Genomic DNA, 22,187 nt, shown 5'->3' with positions numbered 1-22,187 from the left:
TTAGTATCGAGTGCCTTTTGCATTTTTTTGTGAGTTTTGTGACCACACACTTGGAAGGGGAGGGCAGGGTAGTTGGTAACAATCTGCAACCTCACTGCTACATGCCAGTAAATCTTACACATTGGACCATAAAAATCGCTTTGGGTGGCATTTGATATTCATGATTTGAGGGTTTCTTGTATGTGATTCCATCATAATCCTTGCATCTCATTTTTAGGAAATGGATGACAAATATTTCATGAGCAGCAGTGGCGCCAAGGAGTCTGAAATGATTGGGAATATTAGTTTTTATGCAATCAAAGGAAATGAAAAAGAGGCATTGAGGTTTTGTACAAATTGGGTCAAATGTTTTGTAGCATTGATCATCTTTTCTACTCATGAAAGAAACTGTGGAAATCTGGGAAAACCTCAACATCTTTACAACTAAGCAAACTGTTTAGCCAGATCATTTAAACGACTTTACTACTGAGATAAAATCCACTACGGAGAGAACAGTAGATCAAAGTGGAACCAGGAAGTCAGCCTGTAGCCTCTGATGGTTTTGGCTATAATTTTAACTTTAGTTTTCTTTTTCAAATGATATTGGCTAACGTGGTGGTTTGTTTAACACATGCATGATTGTCTGACTGCTCATATTTTTATGTTTTATTCGACTTCTTTTTAGCAATGTAAGCATTATTATGATAACAATGTTATCATAACATATAGAAATGATGGCCAAAACTATAAACCTAAAACTCAAGCTGTGATGTTAGGCTTTAATACCCCTATTAATTTTAACAGTACACTAAATTTAACTTTCCTTTTAGCTTTTAGCATTGTTTGACAAGAGGGTGGAGAAGGAAACTCTTTGACCAAAGAAGCAGAATGGCAAAATGTGTTCAAGATTTGGAGAAAAACACTGCTAACAGGATGTGATAGGACTACCAGATATCTGTACTGTTCATTTGCCATAAGTGTTTTCACCAAAAGCATCAGTAATTACTTTGGTAGTGATCAGAGTCCACACGCTCCCCGGAAACCTGAAAGTCTGTGATGCTAATGTGGGAAAGAACCAGCAAATGAGAAACAGATGACTAAACTGTCCTGGAAAACAGTGAGTGTGCAACAACACTGTATGCATGATGTACTGTCAAGTCCCCAAATATGAATTTCTGCCCCCTGAAACAAACGACTCCTCTATTCAGCAGGCGAGGAAAAGGTCAGAAAGGTATAAAATCATGTCCTACCTTCATTTATCAGTTCATACAAATGGCAGCATATGTTTGTTGGAGTTGAATAGTTACTGTTAATATGAGTGTTTGGGCAGATTATGTGCTAAATTAGAGATTGTGAAAACAGGTGTGCATCATTAGGTGCTCTAAGCAGTGAGTGAGTGTCAAGTTGGGGGAGGACAGGTAAAACTGCTCTTTGTGCACTCATAGTTGAGCGTGTGTCCCTAGATAAATTATGGATGTTAAAAATTAATCCTGTATTATTATTATTTGTTTTGTTTTGTATGGTTTGGAAACATTGTAGTAAGCTCACCCTGTGTAAACCGAGCAGATGGTACATTAGGTGAGGCCCGAGGTGAAAGGTCAGACGCTGGTCTATAGTAACGGAGGTGAGTAGGTGGCAGCTTTCCATCTATCTTTGTTGCATTCCCAGGGTTAATTTTTGCCTTGTTTCACTCTTATTTTAGTTAATAAATGTCACTTTTTTGCACTTACTCCTGGATACCACCCAGCTTCTTCAACATCCCCTTTTGACTTTTCCGGTTCCAATCAACACCTTCTGCCCTTTATATGAGGTGGCAGCACTACAGCTGTGTACAGTTCAGATATTCAGTTTATTACCAGAGATTGGCTGAATTTAATTCCTGAAACATAAATTCGGCTTAAAGGAAAAATCTGTATTTGTCACATTTGATTAACTGTTGGGTTAGGATCAAGACATCTTGTGCCAGTTGTTGGAATATTGTTCTGCTTTCATCTTTAGTATAGAGTTACTCTTAAAGAAGACTTCCATAAAAATAATCACATTACTCTTGTGATTGTTAAAAAAAAGTCCTGGAATGATGTATTTCTTTTTAAAGCTCTACATGTAGCAGACTGAACATCAGACTGGTTTGGAAATATGATTGATTGTTCAGCTGTACAGCGGCTTCAATGCGTGTCGGAGCTTGTAAGGTGGAAGCAGAGAGTACACGTTCACTTCTTTAGATGGGCTAGGGGTCTGATAAGAGCTGCTGGCCTTGAGGTAGTAAAGGGATTACCTTTGTCAGTGTGTTTATGAGATGAAGAAAACACACACTCACACATGCATGCAATCTCCTGCACATTAGAACCATGGCTGCATATTCATGGGTCCACAGACTTAAATCTAACAAGACCTGCCAGTGATGACACACACACACACACACACACACACACATACAAACACTCATGTGAGATTTCAAACAGATGGGGATCTCCCACCATTTTCAGTCTATCGCAATATCCATGTTGCTCACTGTCTCTCTGTTGTTACCAGTTTATATCGATGTGAGGCAATTGCCCCAGATGGAATATTCTGCATAGTTGAGAAAAGACAGCAGTAAATGACACTGTCCTGTTGCAATGACTACCATGTGTGCAACAATAAATTACAGAGTTTTTTTTCTCCTCTGCTTCATAAACATTCTCACACATACTGTACACACACACACACATATACACACACACACACAGTGTATTTTTGTCTTGCGGAGACATTCCTGTCCAGCTCTTTGTTGTGTCTTTAATGAGTTTTACAGGCTCTGTCTGTGTCTTAGTTGTGTTTTTGAAACATTCTTGTGCTTATTGCCATTGTAACAGTACAGTGTCGGCTCTAAATAGACAACCCACACATCCCGTTTTCTTCTCAGGCCGCTGATTACAGGGAGAGTCTGCTTTCAAAGACCATTCTCGGCTTGACCCGTAAGCTCCACGGTATTTAATTCTGAGTCAGTAGTACCGTAGTTTACACAGTCACAGACACTGGTGGTTGGAAAATCATGACTATTAATAATAGTCTTAACGTAGCACTCCTCACATGAAATAAAGGAGGCAGCGTGGCCCCGCATATATGTCTTCAATAAACGTTTCAATAGGATTAGGGGAAAACTGTTTTTCAGTATTCTTCTGCCTGGTCGAGTGTGTGGTTTAAGTTAAGCAATCTGCAACGGTTATTGATTTTGGCAGCATTTTTCTTTCTCGGTAAGTGCTCATTGCTGCGGTATCACTTGTCAAATAAACAGTTGTGTCCATTACTTCAACATCCTTTGCCTTGAATTTTCTGTCAATGAAACGGGAACGGGGTAGTGACTCCTCCTGCTAGCTATCTTCAAACGCCAAATGTGTGACTTGAGTGCACCAGACTTTTTTTTTTTTGTCCCCTACAGGAAAGACTAACCAGACAAAGGCATTCATCTGCTTTTGTGAAGTGTGTTTACGCTAAAACAGTTTATTGACAACAAAGTTAATGAGCAAGCACAAAAATAAACTGAGTCTGAAAGTCAGGATTTTGGTGCATTTAAGGGCAGACTTAAGAGAACCCAAAAAGTTTTCGGCACTCAATCCTGAACTTGAGAACTCAGTTGTTATTATAAAAACATTCAACTAAGAAGACTGAGCTAGTTAAGACCTATATTTCATTATCATTTTGGAACATTTAAGTTTAAAACTCATACATACTCATGCATGCTCATAGTTCTCTTCACGCTCAAAACTTTGCACTTGCATCTCTGTCTCTATCACATGTTCTATATTTCTGCTTTATAGATAAATTAGTGTTTGTTTTGTGTTCTTTCAGCAGTTTACACATTGATGGATGGAGTGTTTATCAGTTGGCGTAAGCATTGTAAACATGTATTTGGGAAAAAATGCCAGTAGATAAATAATCAATATTTACACATGATTAACTTCAAGGAATTTTGAATTATAATTCAGAGACCTTTGCTCATGAAATAGCTACCAGGTTAATTTCGAAAACCTGAACGGCTCATTTTCTTTCAGAATATCAGACAAGTAGTGAGATGTGACAGTGTTGGTGTGATTGTGCGTATAGCATCTCTCTGACTGACCGTGGGCCTGCGCAGCTGAACTGTGGGAGTAGCCGAGGGCCAGCAGAGCCGTCTCCACCAGCTGAGAGAAGAGAATGTCCTTCCTGACCAGCACAAACTCTGCGTGCTCCTCTCTTCCCTCACATCCCTCCGTCTGACCCCCTCCATCTGCCTGCTCCACCACACAGAAGACTGGAATCATCAGACCTGTCGAGCAGGACGAGGGGAGAAAAGAAAAAGAAGATTATTGAAGCGTCTGGTTTTATTGTCTGTGATCACAACACTGTTTATCCATCATAGAAAGCAAACATATGGACTGTATTAATAATGGGTGAAGCTTATAGAATCACTTCATCCTTTTACATTTTACAAGGTTGAATTTTACAACACCTGAAATTCTTAATAGGACTCATTTGGAAAGCAAGAAGAGTAATATACAGCTCTGTTCACTGCCTACAGGATATTCCCAGAATATTCAAACGACTTAATAGATGGGCAGTTATAATAATACATCCCCTCACAGATATGCAAAGAAAATATACAAAATACCTACACTGATAACAGCTGCTGCTCATACAATTGCAACTGTAAAAAAATAACAGTTTAACCGCCAAGAAAATCATAGTGTTTATAGCAAAACATTAAAATCTTACCAATGCATGTATTAACTAATACATACAATTATAAAATGTTAATACTAAAGTGTGAGGTCAAATGGTCAAAATAAAACTTGTTGAATTTACATGTCTAAATGATGCAAATTTAGGCAAGATGAGAGCCAAAGCAGGAAAGTTGAACAGTTTGTTGAAGCAAATTAGAGCCAAAAAATCCTCGACATACTTTCAAAGGCAGCACATGTTGAAGTTTGTGTTTTGGGACATTTATGTTAATTATTAACTGTCACAAAGATTTTGAACTAGTGAGTCACGGATATGTTGTTTATCACTATGCTTTAGTCACCTGGGACCTTGCTGATTTTAACTAGTCTTATATCACGAATGGCTAAATACTACTAATGCTGTCTTTCATTGTCTTTTAAAAAAACCCATACGAGGATTCCAAATACTGTTAAAAGATACTATCACAAAAATAATATTTTTATGTATTTTCCTATCTGTCAACTCCACAGTCACAGTTTGGTTTGACAGAAGCTGCTTCACTGAGGTTAGAGGAAGATGGTGTTGGACTTCTGTACAAATAGCGTCAAACTCACTCGCTTCGTCAATCAAACCACACTGACCTCCTGCCTAAGAGATTTTGTGACAGGTCCTTTACAGAAGTGTAAATATGCATCATTTTGTGTTTTCAGTGACTCATGCTGTATTCATGCTCATGTATTTATTGTACAATGGGCAGGGAAGATACTCGCTTTTGATTGGTTGGAATCGGTTGGGAACCCATTTGTCATTTATTGGAACACTACAAGCATACTTCCAGCCAACATTTTAACTAGTGTTGTAAATCATTGCCCAGGTCATACTAAAGCTGAAAACTGTGACTTTATTTAATTTAGAAATCCTGGTTTTAAATCATCTCCATGGTGAAATGTTTTAAGAGGTCAATTGGACCATGCGGCTATACAAGCACTTGCTTAAATATGGCTGACATCAGAAGCAGGCCGCCATCATTGATGAAATGAACAGATGTCATCTCCTAAAGTCTTCATACTATGTTACTAGTTTAACATGGTCTCACACACTTAGATTAGAAGGTTGATACCACTCTTATATCTGTCTGATCAACATGATGCTACAGCCAGCTGCAAAGTCATTTAGCTTATCACAAAGAGTAGAAACAAGGGAAAGTCTCTAAAGCTCACTAATTAACATGTTATATTTGATTTCATCAGCACACAAGAATGATATGTTGTGTTCCATTTTTCCCCAATATGTTGAAATATTCCTTTAACTTTTAACCTTTAACCCATAGTTGACACTGGATTTAACCATGGTCTTAACTGACAAAACACAGCCCCTATTTTTTTTTCTCTTTTCTTATAAAGTCCATGATTCAGTACATGTATAATAATGCTCTAGGCGTCCAAGTATTGAAAATGATGAGCTCAGTGGGGGGAATTCCCTCCTCTGCTCCACATTGTAGCATATGGTCACAATTTTTCAAGCCCATCCTCAAAAAATAGCCAGGCGCCCCAAATGAACACTGAAATAAGTTTTTCTTGCCACAACCATTCCTCCTGTTCATACTGACCTTTAGAACATCCTTACAATGTAACCAATAGGGGCCAAAATCTACAAACCTCCTTCTGTGCAACAACTTGAAACTGTTTTTTTAAAACAGACTTGAAAAATTGTGAACTTATCCTTTAAGGTTAGTGAAAGATCATGGTTACATTAAAGGGCGGATGTTAATTGTAGGTCTTTAATAGGACAGAAACTCTGTCCAGCATGAAAGTTGGATAGGATCATCTACCACCCTCCCCCTCCTCCCACACACACACACACACACACACACACACATAAACACACACACACCAGACCTCCACACCCTTCATTTCCGACTTGTTACATGAAGGGCACACTACTTCCTGCACTGGGACTAAACATTGGCAAAAACTGGAAGTAATTCCTCAGACACTTGCATTCTTCAACTCTGCCTCATCTATTATTTTAATATATATATATTTATATGTATATATATATTTTTTTATTTTTAAATAAATATAAAACACCATTACATCAGTGTTATTAATAGGGTTATTTTTAAATTGAAATGGAGAAAAGCACTTGCTCCCCTCTGGTTATATTAAGTTTTCCATTCCAATATTTCCCATCCGCCATCAGTGTCCTTTTGGCTCCCTGTGCTAACATCATTCCTTCTTCTCCAATATGAGCTTTTTTCCTAAAAGGCTTTTGGTTTTGGGCCACCTGTCAACTGTCAATTAATTAAAGCTCTCTGAAGAAATGATGGACTGAGAGCATTAGGCAGTGTCCCAGCACTAATAATATGAGGTATGGCAATGTGTTTTACCCAATGGATACCACACAATACCAAACACATACACACGCGCCCCCTTTTCCCCCCGCGCGTGCATACACATACACACACACACACACACACACACACACACACACACACACACACACACACACATAAACTTGCTCCTCCATACAAACACATGAGGTGCATGCAGCATTAGCTCCCCCTCCCCAGATCCATCCCACCCGTTGTTTTAATCAGTCAATTCCTATATTTCTATTTCCTCCCCATTAATCACTCTGCTCCCAGTCCTCCAGGCTCTCATGGAGTGAATTACACACTGGAGCACCGTGCCAATTCAAGTAAGTGAATTTCCCCCAACAGGGAAATATAACTGTCAACACAGAGCAGCTCCCTCAGACCAGCACTCCTCTCTCTCTTTCTCTCTCTCTTTCTCTCTCTCTCTCTCTCTCTCTCTCTCTCTATTTCTCTGGCTCTATCTCACTCTATCCTCCGTCTCCACCTCAGTCTGTCTTCTCTTATATCCAGTGTCCTGTGATTTGCCCGCTGACTCTGTGATCTGGTTTGGATGATGTGATGTTGCCTCAAACCTCTAATCCCTCTAATATGTATGGGGATGAGTGAACGGGGATATTAAAATAAGATATGTGTGCTGTGTGTGTGTGTGTGTGTGTGTGTGTGTGTGTGTGTATGTGTATGTGTATGTGTGTGTGTTTTGGCAGCAATGCTTGGGTGTGAGTGTCAGAGCATATGTGTTTGTGAGCGAGTGTGTGTGAGCATCTAAATGTGTGCGTTTGTGTTTGCGAGCTGTGTGTGCGTGTGTGTTTGTGTCTGTGTCTGTGTGGGCGTGTGTGTGTGTGTGTATGTGTGTGTGTGGCCCCCTCCTCGTGGCAGCAGTGTGGTTTGGAGGAGACACGTCGAGTTTCCTGTCTTCAAAGACAACCCGTCATTATTACAGGCAAACCAGCCCCATTCAGCACAGGAAACCCCTTCCTCCTTCCTCTCTCTCTGTCCCTCCCTCTGTCCCTCGTCACTCTTTTCACACAGAAACGTGTTCTCCTTCTTTACATGTTAACATTCATTCATACGCTGTCCCTCTCTTCTCACTGTGGTCGAATCTGAGCCCCTCGTTGCTTTGTTAACCTCTTCAGCTTCTCTAAAACCACAGATCTTTATAAACCCTTGTTGTGCAGCCAAGAAATGCTCAGACCCATTTTTTCCTATTCTAGCAAAGAATATTATAATATATTCAAGGGAATATTCAAGAATAAATTTTGGGGGTGGGGGTGGGGGGGGGGGGGGTCCAACATGGTGTTAAAATCATTGCATCTTGGATTGTAATTTATCTGTCAGTGTAAACTGTTAAAATGATAATCATTCATTCAATAAGTTAAAAAAGTTAAAGAGTTTATGAGATTAAATGCAGGCATTTCTGCAAACATATGGCAACACCCAGACAGAGGGACAAGTGCATACACACATTATGCACGCACATAAACAAGAAACAACTTTCACAATGAATGCAGGGATCGATAACCCAGAGTGACTTGTATAAATCTTGTTTATATGGAGCAATCTCCTTTATTTGGTAAGCCTGTATTATACAGTTCCCCCCAGACTTATAGATTAACAGTGTAGAAACAGCTCTGGTTCTCCCAGCAGCGCTGCCACACTACAACACAGTGCACTGAGCCAAACTCTACTCATGGCCAGGATGTGGCTCAGTGCGGAGCCAAGTGCTGTCTATGGGTTGGGTACATAGGATCTGGGAAACTTCTGACACCAGGGTGAAATGTCACCATGTAGTCTTCTCTGTTTCACCTTATTGCAACAATCTGACAAAATGTTCAGTTTCAAGGTCTTTCATTTTTCTGTCAGTAGCCACATTTAAAAAAAAGGTATCTGGCTTTAAAATCTATCTCTTCAAACAGTAACAGTATGGTTTTCTCTTTATTCAGTCCTTATGTTGCAATTGGTCAATGTATTGCTTACCTCCTAGAGGTCTCAGCGGGGCTCCATTGTGGCGTATGCGGGGCCCAGTGGGGCTTCCATTGAGCTCCAACCGGCCCTTCTTCCCTGGTGGTGGGAGGCCGCTCAAATCTGGGCTGCCTCCCCTTCGCTCAGGACTGTCCTGGGTGATGGGACTCTCCCCTCCTCGCTCCATCCTCCTCCAGGCCCCCAGAGGAGCTCCAGCCAGAGAAAAAGAGTCTGGAAACAATGAAGAGGAATAAAGAGAAGACGGGGATACAAGTTGTCACTACGGGTGAAAAATGATAGAAAGTGGATTGTATGTTTCACAGGAAGAAAATGGGAATTGATTGGCTGCTGCTGTTGTAAACTCACAAGTGCACCAAATGTGTGTTCATCTACAGCTGAAAAGTGTCTCCAACAAACTGCAACATTTACTCATTTTACTCACTGCCTAGCCATTTTAGCCATTATGTTGCCTGTTTAAAAAGAGACTAAAACAATATATTTGTGACCCATATTTAAAGATTTACAATGTCCTCAGTTACAAGTGGCGTCACAGACTGAGTAAGCAACACAGAAAGTATGTTTGCTTTTTATCTTTTCATAGGATATGCATATCAATGAGAAGAAAATACAAGTGACAAAAAGTGAAGCAGAGACAGTCCCTTATCAGTGTTTGCAGAGACTGTATATTATGTGGTGTCAGCATAGGATCTCAAGCACATACACATGTATGGGCACAACCCCCAACATTGACACACACACACACACACGCAAGCATACACAAACACACACACACCAGAGTGTGCAGCCTCATGGGTTGGTGTCCCTTGATAAGGGAGCGTCAGCCAAACGTCTAATACAGGGTAATGCCATTAGACATGCTGCCAGGCCAGACAGGGGACATACGCCAAAGTATCAAAGAGCAGCCAGCTTGCTCAGGCCAAATGGACTGCTTTTATTTACATACGAGCCCCTGGACAATATCTGCCAGCATGTGTGACCCTCGACGAAGAGAGAGCGAGAGGGAGAGAGAGAGAGAGAGAGAGAGAGAGAGAGAGAGAGAGATAAGAGACTGCAGTGGAAAAATGGCAAGAGAGAGAGAGAGAGAGAGAGAGAGAGAAGAGAGTAAGCATGGGAGGTTTTTCTATTAGAGTATGGAAATCAAGTTAGTGACCAGATTTGAAAGTGGAAAAACACAGAGGGTCTCTGTGCTGAGTGATATTGGCCAGCAATTCACCAGAACAAATGAGGGAGAATCCATGGTTATTGTTTGTGTGTGGCATATTCCACAGCGCTTGATTAGAAACCGTACCCCCATCCCTCACTTTTTAATATTTCTACAGCTTTTACTGCTCCAGCTGTTGTAACGCTGAACAAAAGACAATGTTCTCAAACTGTGGTGTCTCTCTGCCCTCTTCTCCCTCCTCCTTCTCCTCTTCTTCTCCCTCCTCCTCCTCTTCTTCTCCCTCCTCCTCCTCCTCCTCTTCCTTTCATTCTCTCTTCCTCACTACCTTCCTATACTGACTCTCATTCTTTCAAACAACCGCACAGCTTGAAAAACACCATCCGCCCCAAAAAGGAAAAAAAAAAAAGAAGAAAAACAAAACAAAACAAAAAAACTTCAATCTGAGAAGTATTAAGAGCGCGGGCAAAATTTCAAAATGAATAATAAATTAAAAACATTAGCTTTGGCGTGATTAAAAAGTGTGGGAGGCTAAGGGCGAAAAAATGCAAGTGGCAGAGTTTAATAAAAGTGGCTTTAAAAAAAAAAAAAAAAACAAGTTCAAAGAGTTACACTAAGTGGAAAGCAATGGGTTTAAATGTGAGTACAGTGGTAGCTATAATTCACAATGTGAGGCTCGCTGAGAAAAAGGGAGGCTTTGCAAATAAATCTAACCACTAGAAATGTTGTTGCTACAATAAAGAACACCTCAATATAATACAACATTGCAAGAAATTCACTGGCTGCTGTCAGCTGCGATTTACAGCCAGCACTGCTCTTTAGTGAAGTGGAACTCTACCTGCCTTGTTAGTGTGACTGTGAGAGGAGGTCAAATCAGAGACTATTTCATTTTGAATTGTCCTCTTTAAAAAATAATCCTCCTGAGAATCTGTCTTTATCAGCTTCAGGTCCTAACCTGTCGTAGCCCCCCCACGCCCCGCTACTGACGATCCCTATCAAGACTTGGCCCTGCCGACATCTCACCATCTAACCTGGGACACCCACACACACACACGTATGCATGCACAATAACAGAAACAGACAGTTTCCCAGCATCATCTAATCTCCCAACACATCCTGCTTCAATTACGTTTCATTTGGTATTTGACCTAAGAGATTAAAAAAAAAGATTAGTATGCTGTGCATTTTTTGTTGACCCCCACTTGCTCTCTCAGAGCCGTCCCAGAGATAAGATGTCCCACCACAACAATAGAAAATATTACCAGGTTAGAAGATTACCTGGAGTACATGCAATCAGATGAAGGTTTCTTTTTTTAATGTGTGACATGTGAATGTATTTTATTTTTCAACTTTTAAAAAAGTTTTAGGAACTCTATTAAAAAATTATTAGCAGGGAAGAGGATGTTAAAGAAGAGGGGGTGGGGGTGGTGTAATTCTTATTTTGGCTGAAGGTAGCAGGGTTGACCTTTTTTTTTTTTAGGAGGGCAGGGGTCAAGAGAGAGTCTTTTATTTCTTTTCTTTGTGTCTAAAAAACATTGTATTTTTATTTTCAGCCTGTCCTTATAGTTAATAGTTAGATAAATAACTTCATCAAAAAAGACAAAATTCATGTGCACCATGGTTCATAATTTAGATGACAACACTTGTGTTTTATTACTGTGTATATTGGGAGTTTTAAAGATGTTACGGTTTAAATTGGGATTAAACTGGTTGTATAAATCTGGCAGCGTTATAATAACTTGACGTGTTGTTGGGAAGCTGTTGCAGTGTTTGGAAGGACGTCGCTCTCTTCTTACAAAGTGAAACACCAGACACTCAGCCGCCCTCACTACCCCAATCATTTTCATACAGCCCCCCTATTTTGCTGGCGCTTTAATGTCTATTATTCAGTTTGTGTTGAGAGGAGTTAAGGATCAAAAAGTAAAATATTACCTACGACTGATATGAAACTTTTTAGTGTTTCTTATAATTTCAGTAGTACAGAAGTGTGAAGAACATAGTGAAGGTAAGTATGTAACTGTTTATGAAATATTAAGGTGTGATTCCAATAATGTGTAGAAAGCCCTTAGATTACTATGATCACTGTCATTTATGGCTTACACACTTTCTTATTTACATTCTTGCTTACTTTTATTCAATGCTTCTCATTTGTCTTTAAATGTCCATCTTGAAACAGCACTGACTGACTGACAAGTAAATATTGACTAGGGTGTGGAATGACATCACAATATTACAGTCACATCCCATACTTATAAATGCTAATCCATTTATAGGTGTGTTGAGCAATAGCCTTTTGTTCTTAAGACCATCTTTAGACGAATATGGGTACAACTTTATAACTGTATGATGGTATAAAATACATCACATGTTAATGACTACAGTAAAATGTTGGATTTATCAACATGGATATCAGGCTTCAAACACTATGATTGTTATCAAGCATATCCTAAATCCATCTGTGTTACATTGTGAATGAATAAAGGGCGTGATACTTAAAGCAGTTAATAAAGAAGTGATAAGAGGAGCTGTTGCGTGTCTGTTATGGAGACGGAGAACAAATGTAATGTCTTTTTGATAAGGAAAGGGGTCATGACACATTTCTCAATTTATTGCTTCTGTGGGCAACTGTCATGGCTCTCAAAGAAACAATGCAATGAATTATTCAAGGATTTGCTTTGAAATTCTCACCTAATGAAAAGATCACGTACAGGTGAAAAAAGCTGCTGTATTCTAATAATAATAATAATAATAATAATAAAAATGTAATAACAGCTTAAAGATTCTTATGTAATATGTTATCAGATATAAAGAGAAAAAGCCACTCTGTTCTGCTTGTCCCGCATTATGTTTGATACTGAGGCGACCTCTTGTTTTCATGATAAGCCACTATCAAATTCCACATTATTACATGTTCTAGACATAACAAATACATACTGAGGGCCAAAGACAAGATTGCAGAGCAAAAATGCAGACACACCCTAAGAAATAGAAGAGTAGGACACAACAACAAACACACCTATAAACAATATGTCCAGCTTGACGACGTAAACACACACAAACAGAGGCTAACATGTAATTCAAAGCCAGTCTAAACTCTACAAATCAGACGGCTGACAAACACTGATTGGTAGTCCCATCCATTTGAAAGACATATGGTATAATGATGGGAGTAAAGAAGTGTGAAGTGGGAGCCACAGCAGAGGAACTTAGAGCGGTCTGTGAGAGCTGCTGTGCACTTTTTAAGTTCATGCTGTCACTCTTTCATTTTAGTTTCGTTCTGTCTCCGTTCGTGCCATTATTTCTTTAAATCTCACCATCGACGTGTGACAAAACATTTTCATCGTGCTGTTTTAATGTTAGACCTCTGTCCAAGCAAAATGCAGACAACATATGAAACTTTAAGGGTAACAACAGGTAGAATAAAGCTGATGTAACACTCCTCCTTCAAAAAGAAGACTATTTTAATGGCGCCTCCTGTCTCCCAAATCCATTCCCCAACACCCTGACACACACACACTACTTCATTGTAATCCCGGTGTGATAAGTTGTAGGTGTACAGGAAACGGAGAGCAGTAAACACTGCAGCTCTGAAACACACACACACACCCACACACACACACACACATACACAGACACACTTATGCTCTGCGATTGGAGACACAAGAAGGAATAACAGGGATAATTGTGGGTGAAAAGTTAACGCAATCAGCCAAACAGCAGGATAAGATGTTAAATCTGCACATGTAAGAAACCAATGGATCTGAAAGTGTTAGTAAGAAATACAACTAACCTCTTAACACAGCCAAATTGAAGAGAGTGTGACGCTTAGGCAGTTAGAGCAGGAAAGACTCAATGTTAGTTTGGTTTTTCCCTCTCTGTCTGGTATCTCTTTCGCCGTTATGATACGTGTCTGCTAATGAAAGGTTATGCCTTTAGCATGCAAACCAGACAGAGAGAGAGAGAGAGTGACCTATGAGGGCATTATTAGCACTGATAGCAGAGGAGCATGGGAGAGGCGTCACCTATAGGAAAATATTCAGAGATACGGCTGCTCTTCCTGTGCGAGATCCACTTTTATAGCATGGTTATCAAGCTATTGGTTAATGCTTGGCTCTGCAGCACAGATAAAAGAAGGCAAGAGGAGGAGGAGGGGCAGCGATATTAAAAACCCTGCTGTCAAATGTACTGAATGTACACATACTGTATGCACAGGGAGGGACAGACATGGAAATGCTTCCCTGCAAAGCTACCATGCATGCACACACGCACACACACGCACACACAACACACATCACACACAACACATCGCAATTAATGTGCAGCAAAATGTGCAGGAATAACACTGAGTGGGGAAGTGCAAAAAAACACATGATTCTCAGAATGTGCTTTTTAAAGTCTGAAAACAAAATGGGGAACAACATGCAACTTTTTATGTGGCTGTTTATGAGAAATGATCGCTGTTAGGGAAGGTTACATTATTGTGGAATTTGCCGTTTATGACCATCAGATGTGTTACTGAGAGAGTGTTGTGATGTGGGGAGAGCTGGTGTGAGGGGAAGAGAGACCTTTATGGCAAACACACACTCAGACATAACTTCTTTTTTTTTTTAGCTCTGGAGAGGGTCCACAGGCTCAAACAGACACTCTCACACTCTCTCACACACACACAAACACACACTAAGGGAAAATAACCGGGGTGAGGGGGCGAGACGAAGGCCTTCTGGCAAACATGTTTGGCTCTCTCGTAAACATCTCATTTGATAATACGGGTTAACAGTGAGCATTTATAGCCTCGCCCTTCCAGCTAGGAGATGCACACGCGTGCTCGAATACATTCATCCATGTACATACACACACACATACACACACACACACATACAGAGTCACACACAGACAGACACTAAGCCACACAAACCACAACCAGCATGCTACACAGACTCTGCTTTAACACTTCCAGGGACCACACACTGACTCTGAACGCTGTCACACACAGAGGGGACAAGTAAGAGTCTGACAAGCAAACACACACACACACATAAACACATGCATGTGCACAAAATAATAGTGTTACAGTAGCACAGTGATGCAACCTTAGTGACGCTTGTGACTGTGACTCCAGCTGCCCTACATCATTAGGTGATCCAGTCACTCTGTTCAACCCTAAATTGTACACGAGCAAGCCTCTCAGACGTTTAGAAAACCTGGTGCTGCTTAAAGAAAAATGGCCACAACATCCCATTCAACTTACACACAAAATCTACTCGTGCACACACCGATTGCCAAACCAATTCCACCACAGCTCACACCAGTCTCACCAGAGTGGGAATAACTGTGGGTGGGAGAAGAACAAGCCGGAAAAACAGAAAGGGCAAGCCTCAGCGTCCACTCGCTCGCTTACATTTAGAGCTTTAAAAGAACATGAAATTTTATCAGCAACAATCATCCTGAGCCGCAGGGCGTCAAATGAAATATGCACAAGGCTACAATCAGAGACATTATAGTGATTTGTGTGGGATAGTGTACACAGACAGCAGCAATGGCACCCAGGCAACAGCTGGAGAGGGGAGCATCATTAGTGAAGCTCCAACTCTGCCCACAGAGCTTCTCCACTATCTAATCTGTAGTTTAATAGTGCAGACACACCCATATTACGTGTGAACAGATAGCTGTAGTTCATAGAGGACTGGAAGTTACTTAGAGTACTGAAATGGAGGAGATAAGCTTTGATTTTTAATATCTTAATTAATTGTGGCTGGGATCAGGTAACACTGACCTCTAAAAAAAAAAAGTTAAATAAAAAAAAACTACTAATAAAATAAAAAGATATTTCAGCTACTGAAAAATGCCAGTCAATCTAAAAAAAAGGCCAAAGGAAGGGTTCTTCATAATGTGCGTAAATTTGAAGGCCAAAATAACTAGCGCATCACCATCACTGTCTGTAATCTTCTCACACACTTGGCGGCAGAATGAGAATTTTAAAAAAAAGAAGCCTCACACATTTTAAGACTGTGCAGCTCCGTGAAAGCCAAAAGAAAAATAAGCAGTTCCAACTATTTTGATACGCAAACTCTTTACACATTAACCCCTCATTCACGTCAACTTTTTTTTTTCTTTCCCTCCAACATCTGAGCAAACTTTAAGCAGACAGGCCAGAAACCTGGAGCGGGTGCAGAAAGTCTCCCATCACAGCAACTGAAACGAATTCATTTTTCCTCGCGGTTGGCCCAAAAAAGAAAATGTTTTTATGTGTGTGTGTGTGTGTGTGTGTGTGTGTCTGTGTGTGAGTGTGTGTATGTGTGTGTTGGTGGGGAGGAGAGGAGGGGGGGTATGATGGGCGCCTTGTGGGAGACCGAAAATGGTTGACACTGACGCGTCACGGTGCTGTCATTACTTTTTTTGACGTATTATTTTAATTGCGCCATTATTATTACAATTACCGAAGTGTGTTCAATCGTTATGATTTATATATGAACCTGAATCCAGATGGGTTAAATTCACCATCCACAAATTCAAGAAAAAAAAGTGTCACTTGTGTAAACGGAAGCTGGAATCACATGTGTGTAAATTTTTTAAGAAGAAAAAAAAAGAAGAAGAAGATTGTAAACATGAAGGCTGTTTGGATTCCTGGTGGTTTGGAAAAGAGGAGCGCACTGAGTCAGCCCGCTGTGTTTTTTAAAGGTCAGAGAGGACGAAAGACTTCGGTTTGGAGCTGAAAGTAGCTGCTGTCGGTGCAACGACGCTCTGCTTTCATACAGGGAGCATCAATAAAGGAGTAAGTGACATATTTAAAAAGTGAGAAGTGAATTAAGGAAAAGCTAACTTTTTCTCTCACGCCTTGTGCGTAAAAGCGCCTGACCTGCGCGCGTATTTAAAACTTATTCCAAACTTTTAAAACTGTGATTTAATACAAAAATTAACACGAGAATTGAATGCAAACCAAAAAAAAAAGCTTTTCTGTTTAGTGCAGGACAAAATATTGCTTTTGACATGACGGTCTGCAGGAGGACTGTTTCTCATTTGTAGTCAAACGCATTTGGCTTCAGTTTGTTGTGCGCAGAGCAGGCTGGAGGCCTTTCCTAAACTTCCTAAAGTCCCCCTCATCAGACCTCACTTGTCATTTCAGTCCTCTTGACGTTTGTGAATTGAATGAGCATTTTCATCCATCTTGAGGTTAACTTTGCTTCAAGGCTGTTGTTAACTGTCTGTGTCTGTGTGTGTGTATATGTGTGTGTGTATGTGTGTGTGTGCTGTCTAGTGTCTCGCAGAGGTTAAAAGGCCCTCGTATAGCTGCTATACCTTTCCGTTCCCTCCATATGTTTTATTCATCATCTGTCCCGTTTACTGGTGAAGACGCAGATTAAAAAGCTATTATTTAAACTGTGCACGTGTTAATCAGTAACACCAGGTGACACATCTGAACGTAATTGGTCATTAATTATTTCTGCAAAAGTTAAGTGGACGGAAATTATTGTTGAAGTGATGTCGTGACGCATTTTAAGAGGTGTTCTTGTTTTCTGAAAATACCGAAAATAATAATAATATTGTTTTTCTGAATTGTTAGACACACACACACACACACACACACACACACACACACACACACACACACACACACACACACACACACACACACACACAGCATTCAGTGACGAAGTTTTAGTGTAAATTATTGGTATAGGTATTATAGGCTTATATAAAGCCTATAAGGCCAAAAAGAAACATTGAGCTAACCTAACACTAACCCAACATGCTCTACAAAGGAGAGTAAAAACAAAAATGACCCTCACAGCATCTCTAGACTGTTTGAGATTTAAAATAACTTCTATATATTTAATGGCGGCTTTACACACTATTCAATATTTACTTCTTTAAAATAAAATGATTAAAAACACTAGACATATATATTACTCCAAGACACAGAACAGTGCCAAGAAACTGAATTTCATCATGAAGGAATAAAATATGAATAATAAAATGAATGAAGAAAATTAATGACATGTATTATTACTGAAAAATAACACACGTGCTAATTTAACACTAATTATAATACTAATTGTAATAATTATAATAACAATTGTAATAATAATAATGATGATAATAATAACACTAATAGAAAGTGGTAGTAATATGGCGTGTATTAAATAGGTTATTATTATTAGACTAACGGTCTGCACCCACATTAATAATTATAATACTTTATCCTTCATTTAAACAAATATATTGATTAAATGTACAATAGCTTTGGCTCATAGTCAAAGTTTGTTTTTAGTTGCTATTAGTTCAATGTCACTACTACTGGATCAATGTATTATTTAGGCCTATATTTATCTGATCATATTGACTTAATGATGATTTATAGTGTTTTAAATCATTTCTGGCGGGCAGATGAACATGCAGCCTTCAGTGTGTGTGTTGAGTATGTGTGTGTGTGTGTGTGTGTGTGAGAGTGTGTGTGTGTGTGTTTGCCTGCAAGCTACTCACTGTTTACGGCGTGTCTGTAGCGCTGCTGGCCGCTGAGGAGGCTCTGTCCATTGATCAGGAGTATTGAATCCAGGGCTGGGCTGTGCTTCAACTCCCGGATACACGGATCACGCTGGTACTGAATCTGGACTCGGGAACCGGACCGGAGATCCACAAGGAAGGATGAGGGGGAAAAAAGTTTGTTAGTAGCGATGGACGGACTGAGGGAGGGAGGGAGGAAAAAAGAGGGGAGGTTGGCGGCGACGATAGCGCGCAAAGCAGCGGACTGCACTGAATGGATAGGTGGAAGGACACCGGAGCCCCGCACGGAGGATGCAAGTCTGTGGGGAAGTGGTGGCAGGAGAGAGAGAGAGAGAGAGAGAGAGAGAAAGACAATGAGTGAGGGAGGTAGAGAAAGAGGTAGAGAGAGAGAGTCAACAGCAGCACTTGTCCTGGAGCTTGGGGGTCCTTTTTCTCGTAGCAGAGCTCAAAAACAAACTTGATATTTCAGATGCAGTCTGGACTTTTTTTTCTGTCGTCCTCCCTTTACATTTTTGTCCGCATTTCTTTTTAGCTCAGAAAGCGTCTCTGTAGCGTAAGTCTGCCCTCCTCTGAACTCATGGCTTCATCATCGGGGAGAGAGAGAGAGAGAAAAGCGCAAAAATAACGCGACACAACCAGATAAAGACAAAAGCTGGTGCGTAAACAAAAACAGAGAGAGAAAAAAAACACACCCAGGACAGAAAGCTGACCGAAAAAGCAAACACCGGCGTCTGAACTTACAGTAATAGTGGCATTTATCGGCGCAAAAGGACCGCTTTCTAATCAGAGTGTGTCACTTTCAATCTTTCCTGTGCCAACGGGCGCACTGACTGATAGAGGGAGGAGAGAAGGGAGGAGAGACAAAGAAGAGAGGGAAGGGAGGGAGGAGAGGGGGCGTCAAAATACTAATCTGACCCATGAAAGCATTTTGTGGGCCGGATCTCGCTTATAGGACACATAAAATAAAACAGGGGTGTCCAACTAAACTTTTTTTTTTTTTCCTTTTTCTCTATGTTTATGCATTTTGGGCGACATTCAACACATCCAGATCTGGAGTGGTGTCCACCCACGCACTATTTCAAGGCCTGTGGGACACGGGAGCAGATGTTCTTTTTTTTTTTGGCTTTTAAACATATAAAGTTGGGTAATAAATTTTCTAAATTCATATCTCATATCTGAATTATCCCCCCCGTGCCGTATTGTGTAACCTACAGAGAGACCTTGACATGGGATAGAAAAAGAGATAGAGTGCTCTTTTGTTACGTTTCTGTGATTAGTGCGTTTCTGCTTCACGCAGCACTAACTTATCGTGCTGCTATCAGCGCCGCAGCTTCCCTCTAATAGTCCCATACAGGTCAGTATCATCCCGCAGGTGATCCGCCCGAGCTGAAGTCCACGCACTGATACACGTTAATCAGTAGCCTTTTAATAAGTCAAGGATGAGCTCTCTCTCTCTCTCTCTCTCTCTCTCTCTCTCTCTCTCTCTCTCTCTCTCTCTCTCTCTCTCTCCGTCTCTCCCCCCCCCTCTCTCGTTATTAGATGCCATGCCAGGGTCAATGCAACAGTAGAGCTCAGTGTCGTGGGATCCCAGTTAATGATAAACCTGTGGCTTGATAGACAGATGTCACTGCGCAGTGTCTAATAGATAAGGAGGCCAGCGAGGGTCAAATGACTCTTAAATCTGACATATGAGCATGTTTTTCTGCAGGCAAAATAACCTTTGTATTGAAAATAACAGGTTGGGGTTTTTTTTATAATGGCATGCAAGAAGGTTAAAACGTGTGTGGTGTTTCTAAAGTGTGGAAAACATGAAGGTGGATATGAGATCATTTCATTTGTCATTTTGGCAAGTGGATGCTTGTTTAACCCACTGCAAAAACAAAACACAAAAAGAAAAAAAAAGAAAGATGAATTGCATGAGGTCAATGGACAGTATTGTTAACTCAATATAATAACCAAAAATGACATAATAAAAATGTTAATATGTAAAAAGCGTGTTAATATAGTGTATGAATACATGGTTCATTATTTTAGTTAGACAAATATATTTCAATCCTTTACGGCTACTGTATTCCTGGCTCTATACTTCCCTCTTATCTCAGTTGAATTAACGTGGCTCAGATTTGCATGTACCACCGTGTCTACAGCTTTACGGTAAACTGCAACAAGGGTGTCTTTCATGCACATTTTAACAAGAGCATGCGCAACTCAACCGAGCAAAATAAAAACTGAAGCCACAGGTTTGCAACATCTGCAACATCGCGGCCGTGCGTAAAAATGCGTCCAAGAGTGTTTGGCTTCATGGAGCATTGTGTTGGTATGAGCGGAACCGCAGCGGGTGCCAGTGAGAAGGGGTGGTAGGGGGGGGGGGGGGGGATTACTGCTCGCCTTGGGTGCTCATAAAGTGGATGGAGAAGCAGCAGGGTCCACTAAACAGCGTGAGAGAGCGTGCGCGTAGCTTTCCAGGAAAAAAGGGGTCGAGCAGAAGAGTTGCAGTTCAAGGCTTCTTTTAAAAGTTTTATGCTGCTGATTAATAACAGGTAGAATTTTGCATATTTTCTTTAAATGAAAACAAATAAATATTTATAAACCAGCTCTTACAGAAACTAAATGACTAAACTCTTCGCGCCAGGAAGCTTCTTAGTCTTGATTAGAACCTGCTTTGGGGAGAGAGAGACACACTGAGCTCCACGCTTGTCAAGATTTATGAAGGCTGACTCTTTACCACTTTACATTTATAGTCACATTTAAGTCATTATACTCACACAGTACGCGGGAAGCTTCAAGTACATCCATCCACATTGTACCAAAATCCACCATAACAGCCCTCATCTCTTACTCACCTTTTCTTCTTTTTTTTTAATGAAGCCTTGCTGTCAGCGCCAAGACACCTGGCAGCTCTGCAGCTCTCAGAGATGCAAAGTAAGAATTAAAAACAGACCGTGGCTGACAGCCAGTCTGGCTCTTGCTGCTCATTCGTCAATATTATTAAATATGATAATGACGACGATGATGATGCGACGAGAGAGAGCGAGAGTTGGCAGCAGTGAGGTAGTCTGCTTTAGAGGCCTAATAGCAATAATATGGCGAAGTGTGTATGTGTGTGTGTGTGTGTGTGTGCATGAGAGGGCTTTGTGTTTCTTTTGTTTAAAAAAAAAGAAATTGAACCTAAATGTGAGATAAAATTAGCATGTAGGATTTTTTACGTCGCAGATTGGTGTAAGTCACCGTTGAATTCTCGCAGTTATTTTAATTTAACCGTAAAGGGCCATTAAGGGTTGAAAATACGCGCGTTAAAATCCATTTAAAGTTTTATTTCTCACCAACAGAGCTGTTAAACCCAAAGTGTCTGCGGTTTTTGGATAAGGCGATATTAAACTCCAAAGTTTTCCTTTTTTTTTTTGTTTGTTTCGAGAGGAAGAGCAAAGCCTTTGAGACTGAACCTGCTCTTGCGTCCCATGCACTTGTAGCTATTTAGATTAATAATTGATATTTACCTCAAATGAAATA

At 40.4% G+C, this 22,187-nt stretch overlaps 1 protein-coding gene across 3 annotated transcripts in view; it reads right to left on the bottom strand.

The window, feature by feature from the left end:
- The window catches only part of satb2 (SATB homeobox 2), a 46,613-nt gene extending 27,258 nt beyond the window's left edge, over positions 1-19,355 (bottom strand). For all 3 annotated transcript variants that reach the window (XM_053328518.1, XM_053328519.1, XM_053328520.1), the window contains exons 1-3: positions 18,657-19,355; positions 9,011-9,226; positions 4,082-4,267 (exon numbers count right to left, since the gene is read on the bottom strand). In XM_053328518.1, coding sequence (XP_053184493.1) covers positions 4,082-4,267; positions 9,011-9,182 — 358 coding nt within the window. In that variant the 5' untranslated portion in view covers positions 9,183-9,226; positions 18,657-19,355. The remainder of the gene's footprint in view (positions 1-4,081; positions 4,268-9,010; positions 9,227-18,656) is intronic.
- Between the last annotated feature and the right edge of the window lie 2,832 nt (positions 19,356-22,187).

Source organism: Scomber japonicus, chromosome 11 (genome assembly GCF_027409825.1).
Source record: "Scomber japonicus isolate fScoJap1 chromosome 11, fScoJap1.pri, whole genome shotgun sequence".
NCBI classification, from domain to species: Eukaryota; Metazoa; Chordata; class Actinopteri; order Scombriformes; family Scombridae; genus Scomber; species Scomber japonicus.
Note: the sequence above shows the minus strand (reverse complement) of the source record. Positions and strands in the feature narration are given on the sequence as shown.